The sequence below is a fragment of the Cryptomeria japonica genome, chromosome 3 (assembly GCF_030272615.1).
Source record: "Cryptomeria japonica chromosome 3, Sugi_1.0, whole genome shotgun sequence".
NCBI classification, from domain to species: Eukaryota; Viridiplantae; Streptophyta; class Pinopsida; order Cupressales; family Cupressaceae; genus Cryptomeria; species Cryptomeria japonica.
Genome location: NC_081407.1, coordinates 903141286 through 903161291, shown reverse-complemented (window position 1 = coordinate 903161291; position 20006 = coordinate 903141286). Strand labels below are relative to the sequence as shown.

The window sequence follows — 20006 nt, the reverse complement described above, 5'->3', positions numbered from 1 at the left end:
GGTCTACCGAGATGCCTATTATACATTGAGGTGTACACAGCAGGAGTCTGTAGTCAGGGAGGCTGCCCGAGTAGCGCTGGAGAGAGAGGTGGCCAGTCAGCAGGCCTCATGGGCAGCCGAGAGGGCGCAGTTGTTGGCACAGCTAGAGATGGCCCGCACAGAGACGATTGAGACCCGGGTAGCGAAGGTCGAGGTAGAGACTCGTCTGGCAGCCGAGCAGACTCGGTTGGTCTGCGCGATGGAGGCAGTGGATACAAAAGAGGAGTTGCTGGAAGCCGCACACATGGTGAAGACAGCTTTAGAGAAGGTACTGGTGGTGGAACGGGATGTGGCTACACGTACTCAGCAGGTGTATGAGCTTCGTGCCCGCTTGGCGACCCAGACACCGACATCTCACACTTCTGCTTCAGGGACGCTTTCTCAGCCCCCTCCCTAGTCTTTCAGATATATTGTATAGGTTGCATTATCTCCATTTTTGTAAGTCGCTTGGAGACGACTTTTCTTTTTGGGGGGGATGATGTTGGCGGCATTATGGTACACGAGAATAACATTAGTTAATTATGTGTAATTGTTTTGGTTAGTTGGCAACTAAGGGGTGGAAGTCGCGGTGCAACGGTTGGGCGCTCGCACCCCCTCGGTACCCTTTTATACTTCGGAATGTAACTTGTAACAAACACTTATTTATGAATAGAACATCTGATATACTTTGTCTGCTATTTACGGCATTATTCTGCGTTATGTTCTTTATGTCGTAAGTTATTCACTCGAGAGGGCAAACAACAATAATATAAAAGATAGAAGGAGAGTAATGCAGATTTCTGTAGTAAAGGTATAAATTTCTGTTACAACCAAATTTGCAGGCTGGAAACACAGACCAGCAGCCCAGATAAATGCCAAAATATTCATATCTCCCTCATTTTACATCTGATTTAGCTCAAACTAGTCCCAAACCCACCGTACAACATATGCAATGCTAACCAATCAAAACAACATCCCAACAAGACCCTTATTTATTTTGCACGCATCCCAATGCAAGGCAGAAAACCCACGCCTAGACTAAGAATTTCGATTTTGCATAATTAATTCAAAACTCAAACAAACGTGCTAAAAACTTACAAACTTATTCGCCAGTGCTGGGAAGGAAGATAGGATTGATACCCATAACTGTCAGACGCTCTAGCAGAGAGATGTGAGCAAAAATATGCTTCAGCCACAGGCAAAACCAGCAAGTATAGAATCGTTGCAACACCAAGATGTCAATGGCAAAGCTTTGGAAACAGTAGAGGAATACAAGGCACAGCTAGGTACTGTATTTCAAGTACGAAACCGGGTAGCACTAGGGAGACCCACTCCGAAGCCTCAAGTTCTGTCGCCAATCCGGCAGCATAACATTACAGATTTTCAAGATGATCCAAATGGGAACCCAAGCCTCATATTTATAACTTCATTCATCAAATTCAAATGACATCCCTCCAAATTCCTCGCTTGCATTTGAATTTCATTTCCACTTACATGTGGACCCAAGTGTAGCACCCATTCTCCTAAGTCAAACTCATGCCCAAGAAGGGGGAGGACCCACGTTGGACACTTAGGCACATAATGGCGATGTAAAGTGAAATAATATCCCTTTTAAAAATATTTCACATTCCATAAAATAACTGAATTTCGCCCAAACTTAGGATTAAACAGGCATTAATCCCAAATTTAATAAACCAGTAGCCAATAAATAGATTAATTAAATATTAACCTTAGGATAAGGAAATAATATTTAATTATGTTGCAAATGTCTCCCGCACTGATTATTATCACCACCAAGATGAAACTGAGCCCAGACAACCACAGACTGCTGTAGAATTCAGACCCCTGTCTACTGCCAAAAATAGAAATGTGCCACCCAGCCACTTACTAAAAATAGTAAGTCAAGAATTAATGGTCAGAAAAATATGATCATCGCGTCCAGAGGCAAAGCAAGGAGTGCTCAGTAGGACAGTGGCACCAGAATGGTCATCCCGTGACTTACTAAAAATAGTAAGTCCTTGTTTCATCGATGCTAGACCCTGATTACTCATTCCACCTAGCCTACGGGTCTCAAGAATAGGCTAATGGACCACTGAAAGAACATCAATGAGAAGGGGACATTACAAAGCCAATATTCTGTTGTCCATGAAGGTCACTCTGTATCCATTGTCCTCCAGCGCTGATATTGAGACTAGATTTCTCTTGATGCCTGGAACATATAGAACTCCTTTAAGTTGTAATGATACACTTGACTTTAGTTTGATGGTGGAGGTTCCAACTCCTATGACTGGATGTGTAGAGTCATCTCCGATAGTTACTTCCTCATCATTCTCCTCTTTCATGGAGTCTAGCACTTCTCTAAATCCTGTAATGTGTCTGGATGAGCCATTGTCGATCACCCAGGAGTTAACTTTGTTTGATGCTTGGTTTGTGAGTGTTGAATAGATTACATACTTCTTGGGGTCCTCTTCCCTTTTAGATTTTCCTATTTTTGCAAATGTGGCTTGTTGCTTAGCTCTTTCTGGACATTTGGCAACATAGTGCCCAAATTTGTCACATCCGTAACATTGAATCTGAGAAAGGTCCTTCTTGAAGGTGTTCTTGCCGTGACGACCTTTTCTCTTTCTGAATTGTTTCTGCTTGCTTTTCTTGTTTGAGTTCATATTTAGAACTTGGAGATCTTCATCTATATTCTTATGCTTGATCCCTTTCTTATTTTGCCTTGATTCCTCTTGGAGACAGTCAGCCTTTAGCCTATCGAATTTTGAAAATTCATCCCTTGCACTGATGCCTTGGACGAATGTTTCCCATATGCTAGGCAACCCATCCAGAGCAATGAGTGTTAATTCTTTGCTTTGGATCTCATATCCAAGGGTTGCCAGTTCATCCCTTAGGGTAGATATTCGCATGAAGTAGGCATTGACTGATTCTCCTTTGATCATGGCTATGTGATTTATTTCTCTTTTTAAATCCAAGGTTCTACTGGCATTAGATATCTCAAATGCATCTTCAAGTGCTTTGAACATGTTGTAGGTTGTTTCATGTTTCCTTATGATGGGCATAATATTATTTCTCACCCCATCAACTATGATTTTGATGGCCTTTTCATTTCCTTCTCTCCAAGTTGTTTTGTCAGGTTCAGTCTCAAGTTCTGCAGTTTCAGTTTTTACAAATGATTCGACTTTATTTTATTTTAGAATCATTTGAATTTTGAACTTCCATGCTGAGAAGTCATCACCTCCTCCAAGTCTATCTTCAAATCTTATAGCGCTAGCCATTAAAAGAATTGTGATGTTGAATATATGCTTGTTTTGAATTTTCCGCAAAATTGAACAGCCTCAGGTTCGATTTAACTATAGCTCTGATACCATGTAAAGTGATGTTCAATTTTCAATTCAATATGCAAGATGTATTCTAATTTATATTTTCTCAATCTATGTATTATCTATTTATATTATAAATCTGATTATCTTCTTTTGTATGGCAGGTGAGAGGAGCATTTATGGATTTCAATGTCCTTCTCACAAATATCGATTGATATATATATACAAGAGGGGAGGATCAAGCAATGCCTTGACCGGTCATGTAGACATGACCGATCAAGACATTACGTGATCGCACCCTTTGATTTATAATTACCAATTGGTGTTTATTCTAATCAACGGCCCGATACTAATCGGGGTCTACGTAACTTAGTATCCAATGCCAATCGGTGTTTACGTGACATGTTAACCGATGCCAATCGGTGTCTACGTGACATGTTAACCGATGCCAATCAGTGTCTACGTGACATGTTAACCAATACCAATTGGTGTCTACGTGACTTGTTAACCGATACCAATCACTTAACTAATAGTTAGATACCAAGCGGTGTATGCTTTGCCACCCGATAACAATCGGTTAATCCCGTTAATCATTATTTGTTTACTGTTGATAAATCAAACAATGCTAATCGGGATACCTGGTTAACCCGATAATAATCGGTGATCATAGTTATAATGCAAACAATGCTATGATATGATTATCGATAGTTTTAACATTGATCGACTAAGTAGGTTGGACATCAATTGAAAGATCAATAGCTTGGAGTTTTCCTGATAGTTTATCGATAGGATAAATGATTGAATGAGAGACTTCACTTATCTCTCATTCAATCATTTATCTTACAAATGATTCGACTTTATTTTCTTTTAGAATCATCTGAATTCTGAACTTCCATGCTGAGAAGTCATCACCTCCTCCGAGTCTATCTTCAAATCTGATAGCGCTAGCCATTAGAAGAATTGTGATGTTGAATATATACTTGTTTTGAATTTACCACAAAATTGAACAGCCTTAGGTTCGATTTAACTATAGCTCTGATACCATGTAAATGATGTTCAATTTACAGAATATAAGGTATTGTTAACTCCCTCTTAATCCCTGAATTTTTACAAAACTCTTTAAATAATTCTGATGTGTATTCCCCCCCATTATCAATGCTTGGGGTTTTAATTTTATTTCCTGAGTAGTTCTCTATTAGTGATTTGAATTCTTTAAACCTATTAAAGATCTCTTCTGATTTTTTACATTTCAGAAAGTAGATCCAAGTTTTCCTAGATTAGTCATCAACAAATATTACATAATACAAAAATCCCCCCAAAGAAGGTACAGACATGGGTCCACATACATCAAAATGAACTAACTCTAAAATTTTACTTGTTTTCCTAGTACTATTTTGAAAAGCACCCTTAGTATTTTTACCTAGGGCACATCCTTTGCATGCCCCTGAATGATATTGCTTTAACTTAGGTAAACCTGTGACAAGGTCTCCCATTGATTATAAAGCTCTAAAATTCAGGTGGCCTAGTCTTCTATGCCAGACTTCATTAGCATCTGTAGTTTCATGGATTAGGACTAGGTTGGGCTCTGTGAATAGCTCATACAAGTTGCCTTGTCTTTGACCAATAGTTTTAGGTTTCTTGATGGATGAATTCTTTGGCCCAGCCAACACTCTTTTGTCCATGAGGGTCACTCTGTATCCATTGTCCTCCAATGCTGATATTGAGACTAGGTTTCTCTTGGTGTCTGGAACATATAGTACTCCTTTAAGTTGTAATGATACACCTGACTTTAGTTTGATGGTGTAGGTTCCAACTCCTTTGACTGGATGTGTAGAGTCATCTCGATAGTTACTTCCTCATCATTCTCCTCTTTCATGGAGTCTAGCACTTCTCTGAATCCTGTAATGTGTATGGATGAGCCACTGTCGATCACCCAAAAATTAACTTTGTTTGATGCTTGGCTTGTGAGTGGTGAATAGAGTACATACTTCTTGGGGTCCTCTTCCCTTTTAGATTTTCCTATTTTGGCAAATGTGGCTTGTTGCTTAGCTCTTTTTGGACATTTGGCAACATAGTGCCCAAATTTGTCACATCTGTAACATTGAATCTGAGAAAGGTCCTTCTTGAAGGTGTTCTTGCCGTGACGACCCTTTCTCTTTCTAAATTTTTTCTTCTTGCTTTTTTTGTTTGGGTTTGTATTTAGAATTTGGAGATCTTCATCTATATTCTTTTGCTTGATCCCTTTCTTATTTTGCCTTGATTCCTCTTGGAGACAGTCAGCCTTTAGCCTATCGAATTTTGGAAATTCATCCCTTGCACTAATGCCTTGGATGAATGTTTCCCATATGCTAGCCAACCCATCTAGAGCAATGAGTGTTAATTCTTTGCTTTAGATCTCATATCCAAGGGTTGCTAGTTCATCCCTTAGGGTTGATATTCGCATGAAGTAGGCATTGATTGATTCTCCTTTGATCATGGCTATGTGATTTATTTCTCTTTTTAAAGCCAAGGTTCTACTGGCATTAGACGTCTCAAATGCATCTTCAAGTGCTTTGAACATGTTGTAGGCTGTTTCATGTTTCCTTATGATAGGCATAATATTATTTCTCACCCCATCAACTATGATTTTGATGGCCTTTTCATTTCCCTCTCTCCAAGTTGTTTTGTCAGGTTCAGTCTCAGGTTCTGCAGTTTCAGTTTTTACAAATGATTCAACTTTATTTTCTTTTAGAATCATTTGAATTCTGAACTTCCATGTTGAGAAGTCATCACCTCCTCCGAGTCTATCTTCAAATTTGATAGCGCTAGCCATTAGAAGAATTGTGATGTTAAATATATGCTTGTTTTGAATTTTCCACAAAATTGAACAGCCTTAGGTTCGATTTAACTATAGCTCTGATACCATGTAAATGATGTTCAATTCTCAATTCAATATGCAAGATATATTCTAGTTTATATTTTCTTGATCTATGTATTATATATTTATATGATAAATCTGATTATCTTCTTTTGTATGGCAGGTGAGAGAAGCATTTATTGATTTCGATGATCTTCTCACAAATATCGATTAATATATATATGCAAGAGGGGAGGATCAAGCAATGCCTTGACCGGTCAAGATATTACTTGATCGCACCCTTTGACTTATAATTACTAATCGGTGTATACATTAATCAACAACCCGATACAAATCGGGGTCTACGTAACTTATCATTTGACACCAATTGGTGTCTACGTAACTTGTTATTTAACACCAATCAGTGTCTATGTAACTTATTAACCAATACTAATTGGTGATCGCTTAAGTGATACCAAGCGGTGTATGCTTTGCCACCCGAAAGCAATCGGTTAATCCCAATAACCATCATTAGTTTACTGTCAATAAATCAACCGATATAAATCGGGATACTTGGTTAACCCGATAATAATCGGTGATCACAATTATAATGCAAACTGATATTAATCGGTATACTATGCTATGATAGTTTGAACATTGATCGAACTAAGTAGATTGAACATATACAAATGAAGAATGATCATCAAATGAAATAGCTTGAAGTTTTTCCTAATAGTTTATCGATAGGATAAATGATTGAATGAGAGACTTCATTTATCTCTCATTCAATCATTTATCTTACCGAAGCTATTATGCATTAACATTAAGGTGCCATCTACCTTGTAAATCCTATGTCATAGTGCATGGTTCCAACATCCTTGGAAAGTGTCCTTAGGAACTTAGGGTGTATTGGGAAAATAATTTGTAATATATATTTGTAAAATCCTTTGCCAATTTATACCCAATTTTTCACTCTCGCTCAATGTTTAGAGACTAGACATTTTGAAAAACAGTTTGTGTGTATAACGATTGAGATTGTATTGCAATGATAGTATATGAACAAATATAACCAAACTTTGACATTCATGAATGAGAGATGGTAATAACAAAGTAACAGCTGATGCCAAAGAGAATTTCATACATAATGCTGCAGTAAAATAACAGATTACAAAGATATATAACTATCAAAATCTGACCTTTTTATTGTAGTTTGCACTCAACGATTTTTGTACATGAAAAATCAGGTCTACAGAAATTGGAATAGTTTGAAGACACCAGAAATGATCAAGCTTGGTGCCAAATAGCTCTTTAAAGTCTCACACATCTCCCTAAAAAGCTTGCGTCTATCCTTTCTGCCTTGGTGGCTAGACAAAACTGTGATTTCAGCCTCTATCACCAAATAAAGAAGGCGATGTGCTCTTCCTTGGGATGCGACCAACACATGAAGTTTACCACACCAACAAGGAAGGTTCAATGACCAAAAACCTGATCTTTCCAATAGCTCAATCTTCAACACTCATGCCTAGCCGTGGTTACAATCTCCAATATTCAACAAAGAAAATGGCAGCTACATGTATGCAATCACTCACCCACCATCTATGTCATGAACCCATGCCTCAACAAGTGATGCAGGAGTATCCCTGGTCTATGAGCAATCTTGCATCAACCAAAAATATTTCCTTTCAGTTTAGTTCTTGTTCAATTCAGTGTGCAGTTTTGTGTGTTCCTATCGGTATGTTCTAGTAGTTTCTTGCTTTTCATTGCAGATTAGATTTTCGGTTTCCAGGCTTGTTTACGTGCTTAATTCCAGATTCTCAATCCATTTGGATTCTTTTTCGGCAAGATATTGCTTCCGGCTTGATTGTTTCTGGGTTCCGGAGCAGTTTTGGACTTACCGGTTGGAGATTTCTTCTTTTCCTAAGTGGTTTCTTGGCGTGTGGATCTATTTTGGGTCTTGCTAGATGTTCCTAAGTCCTTGGTCGACCTTCCTGTTGATCCACACTTCTTGGTTGTTCTTTTCCGGAGGAATTTCTTTCATTCTTGGGGCCCACCTATTTTGTAATGTTCCCTTCTCACTGATGACCTTCCAGTGGTCCATTAGCCTATTCCTGAGACCTGTAGGCTAGGTGGAATGAAGAATTAGGGGTCCAACATTGATGAAACAAGAATTTACTATTTTTAGTAAGTCAGGGAATGGCCAATCTGGTGTTACTGTCCTACTGAGCTCTCCATGTTTTGCCTCTGGACGCGATGATCACGCTTTTCTGAGCATTAGTTCTTGACTTACTATTTTTAGTAAGTGGCAGTGTGGCAAAATTCTATTTTTGGCAGTAGACAGGGCTCTGATTCTGCAGCAGTTTTGTGGTCGTCCGGGCTCAGTTTCATCTTAGTTGTGTTAATAATCAGTACGGGAGTCATATGCGACATAATTAAATATTATTTCCTTATCCTAAGGTTTAATATTTAATTAATCTGATTATTTGCAACTGATTTATTAAAATTGGGATTAATGCCTATTTTATCCTAAGTGTTTGGCGAAACTCATGTGTACTATGGGATGGCGAAATATTTTAGAGGAATATTATGTTATATTGCATCTCCATTGTTTGCCAAGTAATTAACGTGGGTCCATTTCCTTTTGGCATGAGGTTTGACTTATGAAAAGTGGCGCTACACTTGGGTGAAATGAAATGCAAATGAAGGAGTGGCGTTTGGAGGAATTTGCATTTGATTTTGGTTGTTGAAGAGTTATAAATAAGAGCCTTGGGCTCTCATTTGGGAAATCTTTGAAAATTGCATCGTTATGCTGCCAGTTTGGCTATAGAAAATTTGAGCTTCGAAGTATGGCTTCCTAGCTAAGTCTCAGTTTCATACTTGAAAGATAGTACCTAGTTGTGTCCTTGTTCCTAGTGTTGTGGGTGAATGAGTTGCAGATTGTGGAGTGTTCTATGTGGGATTTGAGTGTTTTCTGGTTGCTGGTCATAGGATTGCTGAAAGTATATTTTTCTCACACCTCTTAACCAGGCGACTCCATCATTCTGGGTACTGGCTCATCCTTCCTTCCTAGCCATGGCGATACATTGTGTAATTTTTTAGCAAGTTTAATTCAGCAATGATTTTTCTAGACAAAATTGAACTTCCTAGATCTAGCGTTGGGTTTTGTGCTTGCATTGGGATGTGTGCCAAATAATTGTTGGGTTGTTTGGGTTGTGGTTTTGATTGGTTGTTGTTGTGAGTGAATTACGGTGGGTTTGGGACTTGTTTGAGTCAAATTGGATGAAAAATGATGGAGTTATGAGCATTTGGGTGTTTCCATGGGCTGCTGTTTTGTTCAGCTTGCAGATTGATTGTAATAGAAAATTATATTCTTGCTGTAGAAATCTGCATTACTCTCCTCCTTTCATCTCTAATTTTGTAAGGTTGTTCAGTAGTACTGATCAATCATTCTTGCTGACCTTATTTTGTAATTCCCATTGCATAAGTGGAAGAGGCTGGCTTAGCCGCCTTCTTACTTTAAAATTCAGTTATGTACTCAGTCCTCCCATTGAATAAGTGGTCGAGTGTTAGTTTAATGCAATTATCCTCCCGCTGAAATATGCGGTAGAGTGATAGTTTAATGTAATGTCCTCTCGCTAAAATATGCGGCAGAGTGATTGAATTTCAGTTTCTTGTCATTTTCCCTTGGCCGGTTTACCGCCAAGAGTTTGGTTTCTATCCTGCTGGATAAGCAGAAGGGGTTGGCTTGCCGCCCAAGCATTGTAATTTCAGTTTGATTATTGTTGCTAACGATCCTCGGAACACCGTATGCTCTCACCCTCCCAGACTGGGCTCTCGGTGAACAAAAGGTGGAAGGGTTCTCTTTCAACAGTTTGGATTATTTCTCTAACCTTAACAAGTTGTGGTGATTGCTTGTATCTCTTATTGTTAAAAATTCAAAAAAAAAAAACTGGGATATTACGGTGGTATCATAGCTGGTTTTCCTACCAGCCTATGAGAGTCAGTGGGTTCAAAAGTCTCCATGAGTGACAGAGACATCAGATACTATAACAGAGAGCAGAAGAGATAGCAGTTTCAGGTTCCAATAGTGCCGGAAGATGATACTTTCTTAGAAGTACTGTGAAACAGAGGAAAGGATATAGATCCTTTAGATTCAGTGGATTCAATGGCAGATAGGACCACAGACCCGAATGAGGCACGTGATAAGAAGGCAGATAGACAATTTGCTACCATGATGGACATGATGTCTCTACTGCTGGCCAAGCTTAACCAAAACGTTGTTGGGACCCCTAGTCAACCCAACAATGGTCCGGAAGCCAACACTTCTAACGCTCCTGTAGGCAATGGAAACGGGACTAACAACGGGAGTAACAATGGAGGTTCAGCCCCAAGGCCTTTACAACCTGTCTTTTTGCCAAAAGAAGTACAACAAATTGAAACAGAGATACCCACAGCTGATGAAATAAGAAACAACTACATGGAGTATGCTTCCCTGCTTGGTGAGATCCGAGATATCCTAACTCTGGATCAATTCATGAATCAAAAAATGAAGAGAGGAAGGAGGAATGACTACAAGTCTGCTGCCCCAAGAGATTTCCAGCAAGCTCTTGGAAGAGTGACCTTAGCACACTTTGATGGAAGTGCTAAGAGTACAGCTAGAGCATGGGTACAGAAGTTGGACAATTACTTGTCCTTGAGACTGACGCCGGAGGAGGACGCCATCAAGTTTGCTACCTTGCACTTGGATGGAGTGGCCCACGAATGGTGGTACCATGGGTTGGTCACCCTTGGTCACAACTTAGTCACCACATACGCTGATTTCACCAACAAGCTGATTGAGAGATTTGACACCAGGGATCCAGAGGTGAAGTTTAGAGAACTTGCACAACTGAGGCAGCAAGGTTCATTGGACACTTACGTGACTGAATTCCAAAACCTGACAGTCATGGTGAGTAGCATCTCAAAGAAGCGGTTGGTTGTCCTTTTCACTGAAGAACTTGAAGAACCATTGAGAGGATGGGTCAAAGCTTTTGATCCACCCACCCTGGCAGAAGCTATGAAAAAATCTCGAAGCATGGAGTTGGCTGCCCCAAAGAGTAAAACTCAGTCCAAGCCTTTCCCTTTCAGAAAGGACAAGAAGAAGTTCACGAATCAGACCAAGAGGTTCCCTCCGTGTATGGATGACGGGCTCCGTCAAGAGCTCCGGAGAAAGAATCAATGTTATTCTTGCAGAGAACCTTGGGTCCCCGGACAAAGGTACGATGGAAAAGGGAATTTGCATCAGATGGAATGTTATTCCGAAGATGGATCAGATTTTGAAATTTCAGAACAGCAAACTGAAGTTGAGGACAGCGAGTATGAAGAGGCTCTTGAAGGGCCTGAATTTGGGTCAGAAGATAGAGGAGTGGTTGCTCAACTCTCGAGTATTCACAAAAATGAATCCTTCAGAGTTCGGGGTGTGATTGGAGAGCATCGTGTCATTGCTCTCATTGACACAGGTGCAACACACAACTTCATTGATGAGAGGATTGTTGCAAAAAAGGGATTAGTGGCAGAGGAAGTTGAGGGCTTCAAAGTCATGGTAGCAGATGGCTCCACTATATCCTGTAACCGAATGATTTCCAACATGTCTCTGAAGTTGGGAAATCATGAAATTAGAGATGATTTCTTTGTGGTGAGTATTGGAGGGACTATTGATGCAGTCCTTGGGATTCAATGGCTGAGATCTCTTGGTGAGATCACACTAAACCTACAAACCATGGAGCTGAAATTCATGTCTGAAGGGAAGAAGGTAGTTTTGAGAGGAATGTCGCATGGGGGACTTAAAGTTGTATCCTTGAAAAGAATGGAAAGGCTGATCCGCCATAATCAGGTGGAGTGGGCAGCAGAGTGTTTGATAATGCCTTCCAATCCATTGGTAGATAAGGGCAGCTATTCCTCAGATATTTCAACAATGATCAAGGATAGAAGCAAGATCATGGTCATGCCTTCAGAACCACAAAAGGAGCACAAAGATTATCCTGAAGACATTCAAGCTTTGATAACCAAGAGAAGCAAGGTGTTCGAAAATCCACCTCCTGGCAAGCCTCCTGAAAGAGGTGCCGAACACATTATTGAGCTTGAGGAAGGAGCTAAGCCAGTCATGACTACTCCTTACCAATATCCGAAGAAGCAGAAGGATGAGATTGAGAAAGAAATTCAGGAATTGCTTAACATGGGTTACATACGGCCTAGCAAAAGCCCCTTTGCTTCGGCTGTTGTTTTGGTGAGAAAGAAGGATGGGACCATGCGCATGTGTGTTGATTACAGAGCCCTGAATCAGAAGATCATCAAGAATCGGTATCCTATTCCGAGAATTGATGAGCTCATTGACGAGCTACATGGGGTAATGTTCTTTTTCAAGATTGACCTCAGATTGGGGTACCATCAGATTAGAATGATAGCTTCAGATGTGGAGAAGACTGGTTTCAAATGCCACTTTGGGCATTTTGAGTTCCTAGTCATGCCCTTTGGTTTGACTAATGCTCTGCTACATTTCAGTCATGCATGAACAGAATCTTCCAAGAACAGTTAAGGAAGTTTGTTTTGATATTTTTTGATGACATCCTAATATTCAGCAAATCTTGGAAAGAACATTCACAGCAGTTGGATGAAGTGTTAGGCATATTAGAATCTGAGTCCCTATTTGCCAAGGAGTCCAAATGTGAGTTTGGGATGGAAGAGTTGCTCTACCTCAGTCACATTATCAGTGCTGGTGGTGTGAAGGTGGATCCCGAAAAGATTAGAGCCATCATTGATTGGCCTACTCCCGAAAACATAACACATTTGAGGGGATTTTTGGGGTTGTGTGGATTCTATCGGAGGTTTGTGAAGGGATATTCTCAGTTGGCTGCCCCCTTACAGATCTTACAAAGAAAGGAGCTTTTGAATGGTCCGAAAAGGCACAAACAACATTTGAGCAGTTTAAAAGGATCATGAGTTCCTGCCCTGTTTTAGCATTACCTGATTTCACCAAGCCATTTGAGCTACAGTGTGATGCATTTGGAGAAGGTGTTGGTGCAGTCCTCATGCAGGATAAGCATCCTATAGTCTTTGAGAGCAGAAAGTTGAGAGGTCTGGAGAGACTGTATTCCATTTATGACAAGGAAATGCTTGTCATAATGCATGCCCTTGCAAAATTCAGGCAGTATCTGGTGGGGAGTAAATTCATTGTTAAGACTGATTACAATAGTCTTAAACACTTCATGCATCAAAAGGATTTAAATGAGAGACAACATAAATGGGTGAGTAAGTTGCAGGCTTACGATTTCGATATTGAATATGTTAAGGGGGAAAACAATGTTGTGGCAGATGCTTTGTCCAGAAGGCCCCATTTAAGTTCACTTTGTGAGCTTACTGCTGATTGGAGGAAGTTGTTGCTTGCTGATTATGCCAAAAATCAATTTGCAACCAGCCTTATACAAGGTACTTTTCATGATGAAAGGTACAAATTGGTTGAGGGATTGATACTATACAAGGGAAGAATCTTCATAGTAGCCGAATCTAAGTTAAAAGAGAAGATCTTGAAGACTTTCCATGACATCCCCCTTGCTGGTCACCAAGGTTATTTCAAAACATATAGGCAGATCCAGGAGAGATTCTCTTGGAAGGGACTTAAAAGTGATGTTTTGAAGTACATTAAGGAGTGTCTTACATGTCAAAAGAACAAAGATGAGCACACTCTACCAGCTGGTTTGTTACAACCCTTGCCTATTCCTGGTCAAAAATGGGAGAGTATCTCCATGGATTTCATCATGGGGCTGCCTCGGGCTCAAGGGAAGGATAGTATCTATGTGGTGGTGGACAGACTTACAAAGTTTGTTCATTTCTTCGCCATCACCAGCTCTTTTACAACAGCACAAGTTGCTGAAGTGTTCTTCCGCGAGGTGTTCAGATTACATGGTTTACCAAAGAACATTGTGAGTGATAGGGACAGCAAGTTCCTAAGTGCTTTTTGGCAGGAGATTTTCAGATTGTGTGGTATTGTGGTCACTCCAAGCACTAGTTATCACCCTCAAACTGATGGGCAGACCAAGATAGTGAATAAGTGGTTGGAAGGTTATCTCAGAAACTATGTCTCGGAGCAGCAAAATACTTGGGTGAGATGGCTTCACCTAGGGGAATTGTTACAATTCTTCCTATCACATGTCCATTCGGATGTCACCATTCATGGCACTATATGGTTATGAAGCTCCTAGCTTCGCGGGCTTGGTATTTGGTGATAGCAGAACCCCTCAGGCAAAGGATATGATGAAGCAAAGTCAAGATATTTTGAGGATTTTGAGGGACAATCTCCAGCATGCACAGAATCAGCAGAAGTTATATGCTGATCAGCAGCGAATTGAGCGCACCTTTGAGGTGGGCGACATGGTTTATTTGAGGCTCCAGCCCTACAGACAATCTACTCTCAAGAAGAGTGGGGTTGAGAAATTGAAGCCTCGATTCTATGGGCCTTTCAGAGTCAGCAGAAGGGTTGGAGAAGTGGCTTATGAGTTGGAATTACCAGCAAGCAACAGGATCCATAACGTATTTCATGTGTCTTGCCTTAAGAAGGCTTTGGGACATAATGTTGTTGCTTCAGCTGAGTTACCTCCGCTTGATGAGGAGGGAGAGTTGGTTTTGGTTCCTGTTCCGGAAGCTATCCTTGAATTCAGGGAACGATCTTTGAGGAGAAGAGTGATCAGAGAATACTTGATCAAATGGAAGAATCTACCAGTAGAGGATGCTACGTGGGAAAATGAGGAGATTTTATTGCATCCAGCCTTACAGTTGCTTGAGGACAAACAATTTTGGGGAGGGCGGACTGTAATGTCCCCTTCTCACTGATGACCTTCCAGTGGTCCATTAGCCTATTCATGAGACCCGTAGGCTAGGTGGAATGAAGAATTAGGGGTCCAACATTGATGAAACAAGAATTTACTATTTTTAGTAAGTCAGGGAATGGCCAATCTGGTGTTACTGTCCTACTGAGCTCTCCATGTTTTGCCTCTGGACGCGATGATCACGCTTTTCTGAGCATTAGTTCTTGACTTACTATTTTTAGTAAGTGGCAGTGTGGCAAAATTCTATTTTTGGCAGTAGACAGGGCTCTGATTCTGCAGCAGTTTTGTGGTCGTCCGGGCTCAGTTTCATCTTAGTTGTGTTAATAATCAGTACGGGAGTCATATGCGACATAATTAAATATTATTTCCTTATCCTAAGGTTTAATATTTAATTAATCTGATTATTTGCAACTGATTTATTAAAATTGGGATTAATGCCTATTTTATCCTAAGTGTTTGGCGAAACTCATGTGTACTATGGGATGGCGAAATATTTTAGAGGAATATTATGTTATATTGCATCTCCATTGTTTGCCAAGTAATTAACGTGGGTCCCTTTCCTTTTGGCATGAGGTTTGACTTATGAAAAGTGGCGCTACACTTGGGTGAAATGAAATGCAAATGAAGGAGTGGCGTTTGGAGGAATTTGCATTTGATTTTGGTTGTTGAAGAGTTATAAATAAGAGCCTTGGGCTCTCATTTGGGAAATCTTTGAAAATTGCATCGTTATGCTACCAGTTTGGCTATAGAAAATTTGAGCTTCGAAGTATGGCTTCCTAGCTAAGTCTCAGTTTCATACTTGAAAGATAGTACCTAGTTGTGTCCTTGTTCCTAGTGTTGTGGGTGAATGAGTTGCAGATTGTGGAGTGTTCTATGTGGGATTTGAGTGTTTTCTGGTTGCTGGTCATAGGATTGCTGAAAGTATATTTTTCTCACACCTCTTAACCAGGCGACTCCATCATTCTGGGTACTGGCTCATCCTTCCTTCCTAGCCATGGCGATACATTGTGTAAGTTTTTAGCAAGTTTAATTCAGCAATGATTTTTCTAGACAAAATTGAACTTCCTAGATCTAGCGTTGGGTTTTGTGCTTGCATTGGGATGTGTGCCAAATAATTGTTGGGTTGTTTGGGTTGTGGTTTTGATTGGTTGTTGTTGTGAGTGAATTACGGTGGGTTTGGGACTTGTTTGAGTCAAATTGGATGAAAAATGATGGAGTTATGAGCATTTGGGTGTTTCCATGGGCTGCTGTTTTGTACTTTCAGCTTGCAGATTGATAGTAATAGAATTATATTCTTGCTATAGAAATCTGCATTACTCTCCTTCTTTCATCTCTAATTTTGTAAGGTTGTTCAGTAGAACTGATCAATCATTCTTGCTGACCTTATTTTGTAATTCCCACTGCATAAGTGGAAGAGGCTGGCTTAGCCGCCTTCTTACTTTGAAATTCAGTTATGTACTCAGTCCTCCCATTGAATAAGTGGTCGAGTGTTAGTTTAATGCAATTATCCTCCCGCTGAAATATGCGGTAGAGTGATAGTTTAATGTAATGTCCTCTCGCTGAAATATGCGGTAGAGTGATTGAATTTCAGTTTCTTGTCATTTTCCCTTGGCCGGTTTACCGCCAAGAGTTTGGTTTCTATCCTACTGGATAAGCAGAAGGGGTTGGCTTGCCACCTAGGCATTGTAATTTCAATTTGATTATTGTTGCTAACGATCCTCGGAACACCGTATGCTCTCACCCTCCTAGACTGGGCTCTCGGTGAACAAAAGGTGGAAGGGTTCCCTTTCAGCAGTTTGGATTATTTCTCTAACCTTAACGGGTTGTGGTGATTGCTTGTATCTCTTATTGTTAAAAATTCAAAAAAAAAAAACTGGGATATTACATATTTACACGTTTCATTTTCCTGCATTGGTAAATGTAATCTTTTGTGGCCAACCCGGATATGTTCCGAAGGGTATATATATGGTGTTATGTAATCCTTTGTAGGGTAGAGATCAGAATGAGGATTTAGATTCATGATTAGAGATCCGGATGACTTTGAGAGTTCCGGATGGATTGTATCTGGCATGTTAGCCTGCATGTAACTGGTTGATTACCGGATGTTCTATGATGAATGTATGATGATAACCGGAGGTTATAAGATGATAATATGATCTGATTCTGTAATCTTTCAATGTTTTATTGTTGCTTCCGTTGTGTTACTCTTGCTGCATGAGCCGGTTAGTTCTGTTTGAGGATCCACCGGTTATGGCTGCACCAACAAGCAAATGCTATTTCCCAACAGTAGAACAAAATATAGTGGCTAGAAATAAGATATTCCATCACTCAACATCAATATCCAAATATGGCACCAATTTTCAGAAATCCTTATCAAATACTCATATAAATTGACTTTTCTGCTAGATTTCACAATCTATAAATCTTCAATCATTCAACCCAAGTGTGAAACTTGTATGATTCCACGTGCAAGTCTTTTTCATGCAAACTAAAACCTCGAATGGATTTCATAGCATCAACTAGGAAAGATCTTTTACCACCGAACCCGATCTTCATCATAAGGTTTTCATCCTAGGTTGTGCTTGAACAATTCTATTCAATCTCCGTAACTATGGTTTTCATAATCTTTACAGGAACTTTCTAAAGATCTAATTTAAATTCACTTTTAATAATAAGCTTCTAGAATTAATTGATATTTAGAAGCAATTTATTTTATTTTACTTTTGGCACCAGACAAAGTCACTCAATTAAAATAAAATTTTCAACTTATAAATATAATTAATTAAACACAAGTTGCTCAAAAATATCAATTTTGACAACAAAATTTAATTAATTAAACTATTTTCCCTTTGAATACTTGGGCCAAAAATGGGGACATTACAATATTCTCACTATTGTTTTTAATTTATTCATAAGGGGTGATGGGTTCCATTAGCAGCTGTAAAGGTGACTTATGGACATAATTATTTAATATAGTTTTGCCCACATGTGGACACTTAGAATGGGATGGTTAATAACAAGTGGACAAATGAGTGACTGTTGGGCTTCTCCAAGTCGGTGCTTGGAAGAGGCAACACGTGTCTCTTGGTATTCTATCATTTATTGCATTTACCCATTCTTTGATAATAAACTTTCCTCAGGATCAGTTTTCCACAATATCTGATGCAAGACTGCATCCAATAGATACAATATAATACTTTCGTTTCTCCTCATAGCATGACTTGAATACCAGGTTTCTCAAATGAAATTTTGTGGCATGGGTTGTGTCTTTTGTAAAATTCTTCAGTGCATAGCCAAATTTTAGAGAGCCATTTATTTAACAGCTGTTTCTTTGGTTCTAATTAGTTATAATGTTGGACTCTCTTGAAGGATCTTTTAAATGACATGATGCTTTTCATTATTGTAAGAAAGTTCTGCCTCACTGTAATCACATTAGTGTCTAGATCTCTGATTTGTCTTTACTTCTGTTTCTTTTCCAGGTGCTTGGGTCCTTGGACATATGGGATTATGCTGTTGTGTCATTCTTGCCTGGCATTGGTGAGGTAAATTAAGGTTAAAATTGTAGATCTTCATTGTTTTGGAGTTTATATCTTAGCATGAATTTTTTGGATAGCTAAATTCAATGGCTTTTTCTTTTGTGCACATTAATTTTGTTCTATCAAAGGAACTGCTTTTTCGTGGGGCGTTGCTTCCTATCATTGGGATTGACTGGAAGGGTGTGACGGTAGTGGGATTAACTTTTGGAGCCTTGCATTTAGGAGGGGGCAGGAAATCTGCTTTTGCATTGTGGTAAAATATATATCCATTGAATTGGGCTTCATTTACCATGTTTTCAATTGTTGGAATATCTTTAAGACTTTTTCACTCAGAAAATATCATCTAATGATTAGCACATGTATCTAAAAACCACATCTGTGCAGTCAAACTTTCATGGTTGAGATTTTCCTTTTTTCCAAGCTTTTTCGGTGATTGTGCATGGAAATGGAAGTGTTAATGATTATAAAGTAAAAGGCAACTGTATAAAAAGAAATAATTTATATAATATATTAATCTCCTCAGTCGACCAAAGTAGGTCAAAGTGACTCAGAAACCAGAATGAGGTTATAATGAATTCTAGCATGGAACATTTAATGACATTCTCCTCTGATACTGTGGATGGTTCTGTCATCTGTTCAGGGCTTCCTTTGTTGGGATTGTATATGGCTTTGCAGCAGTTTCTTCCTCAAGTCTCATTGTACCAATAGCTGCTCACTCCCTAAACAATCTTATTGGAGGTTTGTTATGGAGATACTTTGATCTCAAAGAAAATGGAAATAGTGTTGACAGTTAGGCTCTAAATCAAACTGAGAACATGTGGAAAAATTTCAATTGGCATGTTTTAATGACTGAAGTATGACTTCCCAGTTCACTCAACTACATTTAGAAGGTATTTCACAAACTGATCGTTAAGATAATATGGTATATGATCCATCCACGTGAGAAGCACCAAGAAGCCAAAATTTAGTCATTATTTTATTACAGGTAAATTTATGATTAGAAAATTACTTAGCTAGTAGGAGTTTTGTAGCTCTAGATGAATTCTCAAAGTTTATTTTGTTTACACTTTTCAATTTGAAGCAATATCTTAATTAGAAAAATAACTTTAATTGTGGAATGCAACTTTCACAGTCTATGTCTACATTGATTGAATTATATTCACAGAAATTCGACATAATATTGTTCTTTTCAAAGGAAAGTAGTTGATATTGCAAAAATTAATAGAACACAATATTCTAATATTCTATTAATTAAGAGGATCCAATTACAATGAGGTTCGTCTCCTTACATAGAGATTGGAGAATGAAACCATCCAAATGGATAAACACTTAAAACTAAAAAGTGAACTTTAAAAAAAAAGACATAAAGCTTGTCACTAAGATGACTTTATTACAACTGTAAGCTTTATTTTAATAATTTAATATTATTCTAATG

At 39.1% G+C, this 20006-nt stretch overlaps 1 protein-coding gene across 4 annotated transcripts in view; it reads left to right on the top strand.

Moving 5' to 3' along the window:
- Positions 1–19689, top strand: part of LOC131066366 (uncharacterized) — a 210318-nt gene extending 190629 nt beyond the window's left edge. For 2 of the 4 annotated variants that reach the window (XM_058001114.2, XM_058001113.2), the window contains exons 6-8: positions 18515–18577; positions 18700–18824; positions 19212–19689. In XM_058001114.2, coding sequence (XP_057857097.1) covers positions 18515–18577; positions 18700–18824; positions 19212–19365 — 342 coding nt within the window. In that variant the 3' untranslated portion in view covers positions 19366–19689. The remainder of the gene's footprint in view (positions 1–18514; positions 18578–18699; positions 18825–19211) is intronic. The other 2 variants (XR_009111653.2, XM_058001115.2) reach the window with 2 other exon arrangements.
- Positions 19690–20006: the final 317 nt, after the last annotated feature.